This window comes from Stenella coeruleoalba (genome assembly GCF_951394435.1).
Source record: "Stenella coeruleoalba genome assembly, chromosome: 6".
NCBI lineage: Eukaryota > Metazoa > Chordata > Mammalia > Artiodactyla > Delphinidae > Stenella > Stenella coeruleoalba.
The window spans coordinates 6534770-6547739 of record NC_137151.1 but is presented as its reverse complement, the minus strand read 5'-3'; the positions used below and the strand labels follow the sequence as shown (position 1 = coordinate 6547739).

At 55.4% G+C, this 12970-nt stretch overlaps 1 protein-coding gene across 2 annotated transcripts in view; it reads left to right on the top strand.

The window, feature by feature from the left end:
* MYO7B (myosin VIIB) overlaps positions 1-12970 on the top strand; it is a gene marked incomplete at its 5' end in the record, with an annotated part of 71870 nt that overhangs the window by 17841 nt on the left and 41059 nt on the right. For both annotated transcript variants that reach the window (XM_079923615.1, XM_079923614.1), the window contains 7 exons: positions 540-653; positions 2675-2828; positions 4058-4134; positions 5217-5336; positions 5625-5767; positions 9699-9909; positions 10533-10668. In XM_079923615.1, the coding sequence (XP_079779741.1) occupies positions 540-653; positions 2675-2828; positions 4058-4134; positions 5217-5336; positions 5625-5767; positions 9699-9909; positions 10533-10668 (955 nt within the window). The remainder of the gene's footprint in view (positions 1-539; positions 654-2674; positions 2829-4057; positions 4135-5216; positions 5337-5624; positions 5768-9698; positions 9910-10532; positions 10669-12970) is intronic.

The following is a 12970-nucleotide window of genomic DNA, read 5'->3' as shown; positions in this document are numbered from 1 at the left end:
CCCGTGAGCCATGGCCGCTGAGCCTGCGCGTCCGGAGCCTGTGCTCCGCAACGGGAGAGGCCACAGCAGTGAGAGGAACGCGTACCGCAAAAATAATAATAATAATAATAATGTTTAAAAATGCAGAGGCCCAGCTAGGTAAACCTGTGGATGCCAGGTCCTGGGGGTCACAAGGTGAATAGGAAGGCTTCACCGTAGACTGTAAAGAGTCCGGGGTTCTGAGTCAGAGGGCCCGGGTCTGAATCTGGACTCGCTGCCTCACCTGTGACTCCGGGCTGCAAGGAGCGGTCAGGATGCAGGGAAGCCCCGGGGACTGACGAGTTCCAAGGGCAAGGTGGCCTTTCCACGCAGAACAGTCAGGATGAGCTGGCCTTGGAGGAGGACAGCGACCAGGCATGGCCATCCCTCAGGTCAATGCCGGAGCGCTACCCGCTGAGGAAGAAGGAAGCTGGGACAGGGGTGGGGGCAGGAGACAGTCCTGAGGCCCCGTAGCCTCAGGCGTGATGCTTACAAGCTCCCTGGAACTCCCTCCCCGCCAGGCCCCGGAGGAGCGGAACTACCACATCTTCTACGGCATGCTCATGGGCATGAGCGCAGAGGAGAAGGACCTGCTGTGCCTGGGAGCGCCCTCCGAGTACCACTACCTGAACATGGTGAGGCCCGCCCTGCGCCTTCCCTCCTCCCCCCTCCCCTTCCCACCCTGCCCCCGCCCTGCCCTGCCTCTCCCTTCCCCCCTCCCCTTCCTACCCTTTCCCTCCTCTCCCTGCCCCGTCTCTCCCTTCCCCTCCCCCTCCCCTTCCTGCCCCTTCCCTCCTCTCCCTGCCCCGCCTCTCCCTGCCCCTCCTCTCCCTTCCCCTTCCCCCCTCCCCTTCCTACTCCTTCCCTCCTCTCCCCTCCCCTCTTCTCCCTGCCTCTCCTCTCCCCTCCCGCCTCTCCCTTCCCTTCCTCTCCCCACCCCGCCTCTCAGTAACAGTGAGGAAGACGGAAGAAGGGCCGCCTCCTGCTCAACGCTTGGTTTACAGCCTCATAAAAGCCCAAACTGTGGTTGGGCCCCTGGGCAGGGACTGAGGACTCCCCTTTTCCATTCTCCACTCCAGCCCTCCTGTGTTTGGCATCCACTTTACGGCCATCAGAGGCTTACCCTTGTCCGTGTGCGTCCTTGTTTCCTACTGAACCCATGGTCCCGCCCCACAAGCCTCAACTTTCTTTGGTCCCTATGGACAGAAGGCTCTGAAACCCTCATTTCATTCCACTCACCGTCCTCGTAGGTGCCGCTAGAACTTGAGCCCCAGGAGAGCAGGGGCCTTGCTCGCCGCGTCCCCATGCACGAACAGTGTAGCACAGGCAGCCATCAGGCTCACCTTGCTGCTGAGGGAGTGAATGAAACCCATGTCTTGACCCTGTGTCCTGCCTAAGCCCTCTCTCCTGAGTCTCTGCCTGGAGGCCTTCATCATCTCTTGCCTAGACCATGGTGCTATCTTCCTCCTGGGTCCCCCCGTCTCTCCAGACTTGACCCCAATCTATCATCCAGCCCAAGACCTACCACAGAGCAAGTCTGACAGACCACGTCTCTCATTACAGCTCTTCAGGGGCTCCTTGTGTCTCCTTGGCAAGGTTTCCAAGTCCCTCCAGATCCCACCATCCACCAACCTCTCCCCCGCAACGGCGACGCCAGGCTCCTTGCAGTTTCCACCCGTGCCTCGCACCTCACTGCCCAGTTCTGGCCGTTTCTCCCCTGTGCTGCTGTGCAGCTCAGCCTGAGGGACCGCTCAGATGCCTCCTCCAGGAAGCCTTTCCCCAGCTCCCAGGAGGCCGGCCCAGCCCCCTTGGTCTCAGCGCCTGTAACAGCCTATGACCCCGCCATTCTCTTTGTGCCTCCCCTCCTGGGTGCAAGAGCACCCAGGGCAGGGCCTGGTCTCTCCATTTCTGAATTCCCAACAAATAGCCCAGGGGCTGGCACACAGTGAGCCTTGGAAGGTGTTTGTTAAAGGAACGAACCCGTGATGTTCCCGCCCCCCACCACCACCACCAGAGGGTGAGGCAGGCGTTACCATGGATGGCTGACAAATAGAGGCTCAGAGAAGCCTACTGACTTGGCCGTGGCCACACAACTGTCAGGCTACCATAGGACGCTGCGTCTGTGTCACCACCGTTCCGCCTCTGTGTATTTTCTTTTTTTTAAATATTTAAGTATTTATTTATTTTTGGCTGATTTGGGTCTTTGTTGCTGTGCACGGGCTTTCTCTAGTTGTGGCGAGCGGGGGCTACTCTTCATTGCGGTGCACGGGCTTCTCATTGTGGTGGCTTCTCTTGTTGCAGAGCATGGGCTCTAGACGCGCGGGCTTCAGTAGTTGTGGCACGCAAGCTCGGTAGTTGTGGCACACGGGCTTAGCTGCTCTGCGGCACGTGGGATCTTCCCCGACCAGGGCGTGAACCCATGTCCCCCTGCATTGGGAGGTGGATTCCTAACCACTGCGTCACCAGGGAAGCCCTTCTGCGTGTTTTTTGAGCTTGGGCCTCCAGGTGGCCCCTTGGGATCCACCCAGAGCCAGTGCAGGATCACTTACCAGGGCCCTTTGGCTGAATCCCTGATGCACCCCTGCCTTGCTGGCCCTACAGTGGAGGAGGTAGGGTGTGGGGTGGCCTCAGGAACCTGATGGGCCCCATCTTGCAGGGGAACTGTACCTCCTGTGAGGGGCTCAATGACGCCAAGGACTATGCCCACGTCCGCTCAGCCATGAAGATCCTCATGTTCTCCGACTCCGAGAACTGGGACCTCAGCAAGCTGCTGGCCGCCATTCTCCACCTGGGGAATGTGGAGTTCATGGGTAATGCTGTTTCCACCCAGAGTACACCCCCTGGGGAGGAAGAATGGGGAGACTGGGACAGAGGAGGAAAAAATCCCTGCAGGTCCTCACCCAAAGGACCCACCAAAGTCACGGCATCTTGGAAAAGTACATTGAAAATTTTAGCTATGATTTTGGAGGCCTTGTGGGGTTAGGGGGAAGATGCCAAACCTTAGGGCCCTCCAAAGGTGAAGACTCTGATCAGTCACCCCCCACTTTTGGCTGGGAACCCAAAGGGCGAACCAGAGCAAGCAAAGCCCCGCGTGAACTTACAGACCAGTTTGTAGGTGTCCAGTTGGTCTGCGGATGAAGGTGTCCTGGCTTGCTAAAACAGGTAAAATTAAATGCTACAAAGGAATGCAGGTGGTTAGATGACACACAGGTAAACAGGTAAAAGTAAATGCTGTTTAGGGATTCATAGGTAGGTAGTAAAAAGATAAAGAGAAAATAGGGAACTGGTTTCCATGGAGGTCAGGAGAATACTGCCTCTTGTGGAGGAACTGGTCTGAGCAGGAAAGGATGTAGGCGGCTCCGGGTGTTAGCGAGGCTCTGGGTTTTGGCTTCATTGTCGTTACACAATGTTGACTTAATAATTATCCGTTATAACATGCCCTTGGATTTTATGCATTTTAAAAAATCTGTATGCTTTATTTTACAATTTTTTAAAGTTTAAAAAAGAAAACAAATACAGAAACAGCATTCCTTCCTCCGCCAGCTCAGCAGCCCTAAGGTGGAGGGACCCAAAAGGGGGAGACTTGAACTAGGAGGTGGGTCAGGAGACTTGCAACAGAGCTGGGCCCGGCTTCCAACCACTCCTCCTCTCAGCTCCGTGCTTGTTTGACCAAACGAATGAACACGCCTAGGTTTCTATGGACAGCAGAGTGGATGGAAGGGGACTGATGGCTGATTTTCTCCCTCAGTAGACCCCACATGCCCCACCAGCACCTTCTCCCTCCAATAACTTCAAACTCCCCTTTGCATCAGGGTCCCGATCTCAGCAGAGGGGGACATACCCTGTTAACAGTAGTTACAGCTAAGGTGTTGATAGGTCCCCAGGGAGGCCTCGGCTCTCAGAGGCGCTACTGGGAGAGGCAGTGCTTCCCTCCTGGGGACGGTTGTCTCTAAGTGTGCATCTGGGGCTGCCTTCCTGAGGCCTCTGTCCCATCACTTCAGGCCAATTTGCCTCTCAGGGTCATTGCTTCTCTCTGCAGCTACGGTCTTCGAGAACCTGGACTCCTCTGATGTGATGGAGACGCCCGCCTTTCCCACCGTGATGAAGTTACTGGAGGTGACTGGGCTGTTATGTCCGCCAGCTTCCATTTTCGTGAGGAGCCCCGGGGGTCTGGGCTGACAGCCCTTCCCAGGCTCTAGTTCCTTCCTCCTACCCCTCTCCCAGGCTCTCCGCTCACCCCTTGAGCTCCCTCGTGGAGCGTTGCAGGCCCTGGGGGTGGGAATCAGGGTGGGGCCGTGGAGCTAACCATTAACCAAGTCCCGGAAATGATCAGTTTGACTTGAACGTGTGTTTCTTCCCTTTTCCCTGACCCTCCTGCTCTTCTGTGGCCTTTACTCAACTTTCCACCCCACCCAGACCCCAGGCTCTCCCCACTCACACAATCTGATGTCCTTACATCAGAAGGTCCCTGCCCCGTGTCCTGGTCCCCGGGGCTTCTCCATGAGTTGTGCTATTCTGGGCCGGTGGAATGTGCTCAGACCATTCACCCTACAGGTTATTAAGGAGACCACATAGAGCGTTGACTTGGAGGATGAGCGATGGGGCATTGTCATGTCCTCCACATCACACCCCGCTGGCAGGTCCAGTGGAAAATTAATAGAATCAGAAGGGGTGGGGGAAGCAATCACATTAGGTGGGCATGTTTTGCTCCTAATGTTCTTCATGTGATTCAGGGTTCTCAGAAACCTTCCATTTTTGCTGGTTCAGTCTTCCCCGCATGGTGGGAGGGACTCCATCCAGACTCGTCTTGCTCCCTTGGGTCTTCAGCCTCCAGGCAGGAGTGGCGTCAGCTGGGGCGTATCCAGATGTCAATGGCCGGGCCTCAGAGCCCTTCCTTCCCACTGTTTCCCAGGGTCCACCCAATGGTGGACCCAGCCGCAGGAGACCAGCACAGGACTGGTCAACCAAGGAGCCAGCATGCTCGGGGCCCACCCAGCTTGTGCATCCTCCCCCAACACTGATACCCCAGTGCTCAGACTGACCCTGGACCGGGCCCTGCCCAGCATCCCGACTCTGGCCCTAGTCACAGGCATCTCCTACCCTCAGGCCTTGGGCATAGGGTATTTGGTCATAAGACAAGGTGTTGGCGCCAGGCCCTGCTCAGTCAGCTGTGATGCCAGCCCCCACCCGCCTTCCAGGTGAAGGACCAGGAACTCCGAGACTGTCTGATCAAACACTCCATCATCATCCGTGGGGAGTTTGTCACCAGGCCCCTGAACATCTCCCAGGCTGCAGACCGGAGGGATGCCTTCGTCAAGGTGCAGCGCTGCGGGAAAAGGGGCCCGCGTGTCAACCTGTTGAGCCTTGTGGGTGGACAGCAGGGAAGGGCAGAGATAGCTGGGCAAGTCCCAACTCTGCCGGTCACCTGCCTGGTGACGGTGGGCTGCCTAGTCTCTCCAGGGTGGTTTCTTACCTTAAAGTAGGGATGATCTCCTTGAGTAGGTCCATGAGATCCAGTGTGCCTGCAGCCTTTCCAGGTGAACTGGAAAGGGGCAACCTTCCTCTTGTACATCATAGCCTGTGGGCTCTACCCCATGTCTCCACAGGGCATCTATGGGCACCTCTTCCTGTGGATTCTCAAGAAAATCAACGCCGCAATTTTCACCCCACCTGCTCAGGACCCCAAAAACGTGCGAAGGACCATCGGCCTCCTGGACATATTTGGTTTTGAAAATTTCCAGAAAAATAGGTATGGAGATCGGTGCACCTGCTTTTGGAAAATGGAAGATAAGCTTAGCTCTTCTCTGAGCCAGCTGGAGGGTAGCCACTCCTCCCCCTCTGGGCTAGGAGCAGGACCTCTCACCTCCGCTCACAGACACCAGGGTGAGTCCCTCAGCAAGACTAGGGCTTTCCTCAGTGAGGTGGTCCGTGCACATCCCCTGGCATCCACAACATGTCTAGAAAAAGCCACATAACTAAAAGCATCCCTGAGAGTCAGGCTAAAAGCACCTCAGCATTCATCACCCCTCTTGAGCCATCCACCCTCCTCATGAACTGGAGTGAATCATCACATGTGGTTAGGGTGAAAATGGAAATCAGTAACACTGATGCAACTGCATCTAGGTGGGATATCATACTGGGTAATGGAGTTTGTGGCCCATCACCGACTCTTCAGTTTGGCAGGGGTAAGGTGAGGCAGGACACTTCTGATCCAGTGTCCCAGTCTGGAGGCTGAAGATCTGGAGGCAGGAGGCAGTTCAGAGAAGTAATTCCCAGCTGAGACTGTGATGAAGGCTGGGAGTGGGGGTAGAGAGGGGTGGTTAGGGGAGCCAGGCAGTGGGGCCAGATGAGGACAGGTGTTGCTCTGGGGCATTATCCGGGGGCTGGAGGACGAGGAAATGAGGACTGGGAACAAGCAAGCAGGAAGCGTCCTACATGCGTGACCTAGCTTACCCAGGTGAGCCTGGTTCATTTAAAGGGATGGGCTGGATGGAGCCTAGAGTTGGTCCTATTACCGAACTGAATTCAGGTCTGCTCACCCAGTGTGCAGCAAAGCCAATCTACTGACACTGGGCTATAGTGAAGGAAAACACAGCGTTTATTGCAGGGTCAGGCAAGGAGAATGGGCAGCTCATGCTCAAAACACAAACTCCTTGATGACTTTCAGGGAAAGTTTTTTAAAGGCAACTTTAGGGGTGAGGATCACAGGGTACGTGGTCAGCTTGTGGACTTTCTTCTGATTGGTTGGTGGTGAGGTAATGGGGTGAAGTTTCAGGTAGCTTAATCATCAACCTTCTGGTTCCAACCAGTCTGGGGTCTACATACTTGTGGTCAGCGTGTAGTCACCGTCCTCCACCTGGGCAGGGGTCTTAGTTTCTGTAGAAGAACTCAAAGAGATGCATCAGATTGTTATGTGTACCCCTTGAGGAAGAACTAGGACTCTGTTTTATCGTTGCATTATTGTTTCTTGACTGCATTTCCTCACTTCCCTAATTAGTAACTGTTTGAGTCTGCTCTTTGGAACTCAGGGGTGGCCTAGGAGACTAAAGCCTTTCTCTACAAACAAGAAACGGGGGTCGCAGGGGGGCTTTTGTACCCAGGAGGGTCCCTCAGGGTCCTGCTTGGTTTCAGTTCCAAGTGGAGGCCTCTGGGCACTATTAGAGGAGCCAAGGGGCTGTCCTGACCTTGGCATGCCCCTGCCTGAGACCCTACCTCCAGCTGAAGTCTGAGAAGGTCCCTTTGTTGCGGGAAGGGGGACCGCTTCCAGAGCCCAAGTGTGGGCCCTTGTCTAACACTTAGAAATGAATTGTCCAAGGAGACACATGTGCTGACAAAGAAAGAGACTTTATTGGGAAGAGGTGCCCGGGTGGAGAGCAGGAGGCTAAGGGAACCCAGGAGAACTGCTCTGCCGCATGGCTCGCAGTCTCAGGTTTTATGGTGATGGGGTTAGTTTCCGGGTTGTCTCTGGCCAATCACTCTGACTCAGGGTCCTTCCTGGTGGCGCACACATCGCTCAGCCAAGATGGATTCCAGCGAGAAGGATTCTGGGAGGTTGGTAGGACATATGGACTGGTGTCTCCTCTCTCTTTTGACCTTTCCCGAATTCTTCCGGTTGGTGGTAGCTTGTTAGTTCCACATTCCTTACCAGGACCTCCTGTTTAAGATAACTCATGCAAGTGGTTACTATCGGGCCTGGCCAGGGCGGGCAGTTTTGGTCAGCGGTTTCCCTAACAACTTGGCCAGGATTGTCAAGATACAAGCCATTCCGAGTGCAAGCACACGGGGGTGACAGCCTCCCAGGACCAGCTCTCTGCAGGCAGGTGGGATGGGGTAGGGCTGGCAGAACTCAGCCCAACGCAAAGCAAACTCTAAGTAAACTAAAAAGTGATTCTGATCATTGGTTTCTGGCCCTGAGAGGGGCCGTTGAGCAGAGCAAGCACACTGTTGGACCCTGTGGAGGTGGATGAGTAGTTGGTTGTAGGGGATCTGGGCCACGAGCTGGGTTTGCGACAGGGCTGCAGTCCGGGGGCCACAGGGAGGAGCAGGGCCATGTCACTCACAGCACCCAGTCACTGGCCCGACCGGGTTCACCGAGTGCTCTTGTCGACTGAAAAAAAGTGCACAACCTCAAAGTTGAGAGTCATGTTTTATTCAGTGGACATTCTTAGGACTTGAAGCCCAGGAGACAGCGTCTCAAATAACTCTGAGAAAACTGCTCCGAGGAGGTGAGGGGGGTCCCAAGGCATATAAAAGTTTTGCAACAAAAGGCAGGTAGTTGGAACATCAAAAGATTATCATTAATTAAAGAAAGTCGGACATCCCAAGTTAAGGCATTTAGTGCCTTTCTGTGTATGGGAAGATGCAGGAGTCTGGGCTCATTGAAATCATTCCTTTGATACGCACCTCAGCTCTCTGGGGCCAGGATCCTGTGCTTCTCATCCTGAGTCTCCTCCAGGTGCAGGGTGCATCGTTGCGGGTGGCTGCAGTCTGATGACTGCTAGCTAGATGGTGGTCATTCCTTGTCTCCATCCTGAGTTCCCTCAGGGCTCGTAGCTGTGACACCCTTTGTTTACTGATATGACAGGCAGCATTCTTAGTCCACACTCTGCAGGCAGTGTGTTAACTCTCTTGGGTTAACAGACCTTGAACAACGAGTCCTGGGTACCATGCGGCTTTGCATAAATGGGCAACCCATCCTGAAAAAGAAATGCCTAAGTGAGACCCAGAGGGTGAGCAGACCAAGCAGGTCAGAGGAAGGAGGGGAGGGGCTCACACGTGTGAAGAAGACTCGGAGGTAAGGAGGGGCCAGGTGCCTTCCCAGCACTGTGAGAAGTCCACGGTGCCCCTCAGCCGCTCCCTGGCAGAGACGGGCAGGCTTTCTACTGTGTCACTGTCTGTCTGGATCCCAACAACAGTGGGCGCCCAGGTCCACGAGGATTCGAAGTAGGGGGAGAGCGGGATCAGATGTGCTCCCTCTGGTGGCTGTGGAGGGTGACTGGGGGGGGTGAGGCTGGAGGCAGGGAGAGCCATGAGGACGCTGTCGCTGTGCTCCAGGGGAGGAAGAAGGGTGGCCTGGATTAAGGTAGCAGCAGTGGCGGTGAAAAGAAGTAAACAGGTCTGTGTTGGAGGAAGCGTGGACCAGACATTGGCAACTGACTGGAACTGGGGAGGAGGGAGAGAGGGGTGTCAGGCATGACGGGCTGGTTTCTGACCTGAGCTAGGGGCGGTAAGTGGCGGACCCATTTCCCAAGGTGGGGAACCCGGGAGGGAGAACAGGTTGGGAGGATTGGGGTGGGGGTAGGGAGTGTGTCTGGTTGATGCAAAGGAGCCCAGCCAGAAACTCATCTTAATACCAAAGCCACTGCCCAAGGCTGCTCGGGTGGCTACAGGACACTTGGTCCCCCAGGGATTGTCTCCGTGTCAGGATAGGCAGGCCTGGCAGAGGACCGCAGGGGACCGGAGGGAGACAAAGGCGGGGGCCTGATGATACACAAGCCCCCTCATTTCTCTGAGTCTGTTTGCTGTGGGGTGGAGGAGGGGATGGAGGCGGAGGTAGAAGAAGAGGGAGGCTGTGTGTCAGCGTGCGCATGTGTTTGGGGATAGGCAGCTGTGTGCCAGTGGCCGGCTGCAGCAGCGATCGAGCCGACCCTTTCCCGCCCGGGGTGGCCCTGTCCCCACAGCTTCGAGCAGCTCTGCATCAACCTGGCTAACGAGCACCTGCAGCAGCTCTTCGTGCAGCACGTGTTCACCATGGAGCAGGAAGAGTACCGCACCGAGTGCATCCCCTGGGACTACATCCACTACAACGACAACCTGCCCACGCTGGACCTGCTGGCCCTCAAGCCCTTGAGCATCATCTCCCTCCTGGACGAAGAGAGCCGCTTCCCACAGGTGCGCCCCTGGGCCCGCCGCCCCTCGGGTGGAGACCCCACACGTGGGAAACTCCAGGGCTGCTGGAACCTCTGCCGGCAGTCAGCAGACAAGCCCCAGCCTTCCAGCCTTCCTCTCCTTCAAGGCCTCCTGCAGGGAGGCACCTGACTCTACCCTCACTCCCACTCCCCAGAATGCATTATTTAGATTCAAGAACACACCCCAAGAGGGGGCTTGTTCAGCCTTGTAGGTCAAGGGCTGCAGAGGGTTCAAGACAAGAAAACACTTTCATTCTCACTTTGGAGGACTCTGCCTGTCCTTGGGGAGATGGATTCTCAAAGGTAGTCAGGAAGAGCTGTGATCTACGGAAGGGAGAAGCTCTGGTCCCTGGGCAGTTGTAGGGAAGGGTAGAGCGGGACGCTGGCAGTGAGGATCGCCCGACCCAGTCTCTACTCCCGCCTCTGTCCTCGCTCACCGCAACAAGCTGCCGCCACCTGGGCATCCGTTTGCTGTCTGTAGAAAGGCCCTCAGTCATTCAGTTGTTTTGCCCCCTTGAGGGAGCCCCTGAGACCTGGGAGTGTGCCAGCTGACCTCCCAGTGGCTGGACTCTGGGACCTCAGCCCATAGGGTGTCCGTTCTTCCAGGGGACAGACATCACCTTGCTGCAAAAACTGAAGAACATCCATGCCAACAACAAGGTCTTCCTGCAGCCCAAGAACATCCACGATGCCCGATTCGGCATCGCCCACTTTGCCGGCGAGGTGTACTACCAGGCAGAAGGTGGGTGCAGCTCCTCTCCACAGCCCCTTTCTTCTAAATCCCGAGCACTCCAGGGAGGCCAAGGAAAGAAGGCTGAGGGGACTAGGTCATTTTGCAGAACCAGCAATGGGACAGAGGGAATGGAATGGACCAGGCATGTTTGTTTGTGTTTTGTTTTGTGGGTAATAGTTCTATTGAGAGAGAATTCACATACCATAGAATTCAGCCATTTGAAGTCTACAACTCAATGGTTTTTAGTATATTCACAGAATTATGCAGCTGTGGCCACAATTTTTTAACTTTTCCATCACCCCAGAAGAAACGCCCATTAGCGGTCATTCCTCATTTCACCCCAGTCCTAGGCAACCACTGATTTCTGTCTCTATGGACTTGCCTGTTTCGGACATTTCACATAAACGGAATCGTACACCATGTGGCCTTTGTGACTGGCTTCTCTCACTTGTCATAATGTTTTCATGGTTCTTCCACGTTGTAGCATGTGTCCGTACGTGTGCAAGTATTTTCTCCTATTCTGTGGGTTATCTTTTCACCCTCTTGGTAGGGAAAGTGTATACGCTGAGATAAGGTCAGGCATGGTTTTGCCTTTGTCCAAGACAAAGATGTCGGCAGGACTGGTTCCTTCTGATGTCTCTCTTCTGGCATCTTTATTGTCTCTGGATCCTAATCTCTTCTTCTTCTTTTTTTTTTTTAATAAATTTATTTATTTTTATTTTTGGCTGTGTGGGGTCTTCGTTGCTGCACGCGGGCTTTCTCTAGTTGCGGCGAGCAGGAACTGCTCTTCGTTGCGGCGCGCGGGCTTCTCATTGCCGTGGCTTCTCGTTGCGAAGCACGGGCTCTCCATGCACAGTCTTCAGTAGTTGTGGCGCACAGGCTCAGTAGTTGTGGCACAAGGGCTTAGTTGCTTTGCCGCATTTGGGATCTTCCCAGCCCAGGGCTTGAACCCGTGTCCCCTGCATTGGCAGGGGGATTCTTAACCACTGCGCCACCAGGGAAGTCCCTTATCTCCTCTTCTTATACGACACCAGTCAGACTGGATTAGGGCCCACTCTAACAGCCTCATTTTATCTTAATTATCTCTTTAAAGGCCCTTCTCTCCACATATAGTCACATTCTGAGGTACTGGAGGTTAGGGCTTCAACATATGGATTTTGGGGGCAAACAGCTCAGCCCATACATTGCCCTCCCTGATTTCTGGAGGCTCAGTCCTTAGGCTGGAGGGCCCTCTGGCCCTAGAAAGTCCTTCCAAGGCCCCAGAGCAGGGCTGGTAGAGGGGCCCTGGGGTTCCCAGGCCCTCAGGGTCTCCTTAGTGAGTGACAGACATGCTTCGTTCTTAAACCTACTCTGTCCAAGCACACACATATGCTCACACGCATGTGCGCACAATGCCTATGGGCACACATTCATTTCCAAGACGAGTGCAGTTTAAACTTATGATGAAGAGGGAAATATGTCTCAGGACCTCATAACCAGTAAGTTCCCCCCGCCCCATCCTTGAAGCCAGGAAGCCAAATGGTGTTTAATTTCTTTCGTTTCCCCGTTTTGGGCTTCCAGGAAGAGCAAAGCAGCTTCTGTCCCCACGCTGCTTCCGCAGGGGCGTTTTGAAGTGGCCGTTCCTGCACAGACCGGCCAGCTGGGAAGGGTGGGCCTCCAGGTGGGAGTGCCCAGTCCTCTCCAGACTGCAAGCTGCCTGGACGTGGCCAGGTTGCCAGATTTTCAGGGATTATGAGGGGTGGGGAGGTTTCTGTACTTTCTCCTTTTCCTTCTCTTCTTCTTTTGGCCCCTTTATGTAAACACGCAGTTGCCTCGATCATACTTGCCCAGGGTCCGCAGAAATTCAGAGCCCTGATGAGAGCCTGCTGGCACTGCCCTCGGCGAGGTCTAAACTGCACATGGAATGGACACTCCGTCTGCTGTGCTGCTAGTGGTTTCCTGGGTGTATGTGGCAGTGACAGCGGTGGCTGGGATTGCTGGGATGTTGAGGGGCATGGACTCGGTCTTGCCCGTGGTCCACCCAGGGAGCCGTGGCTGGTGGAGCAGATGGGAAGTCCTCAGGCCACCCCTGAGCCAGGTGACAGGACGGAAGGGAGCCCCAAGGAGGGCCTCTCGCCCCACTTGTGGCACAGGAGAGCCTCCTGGAGTAGATGACGGTTGAGCTGGCCTGAAGCACAAACCAGAGTTGGCCTGAGTGGGACGGGAGGGTAGAGGGCCCCAGGGAGCTCGTGGAGGCTGCAGGCCCCCCTGGAAGAGATGAAACCCCCTGGGGGGGGGACACAGGGCCTGGGGGAGAGATGAGGTCTCCCTG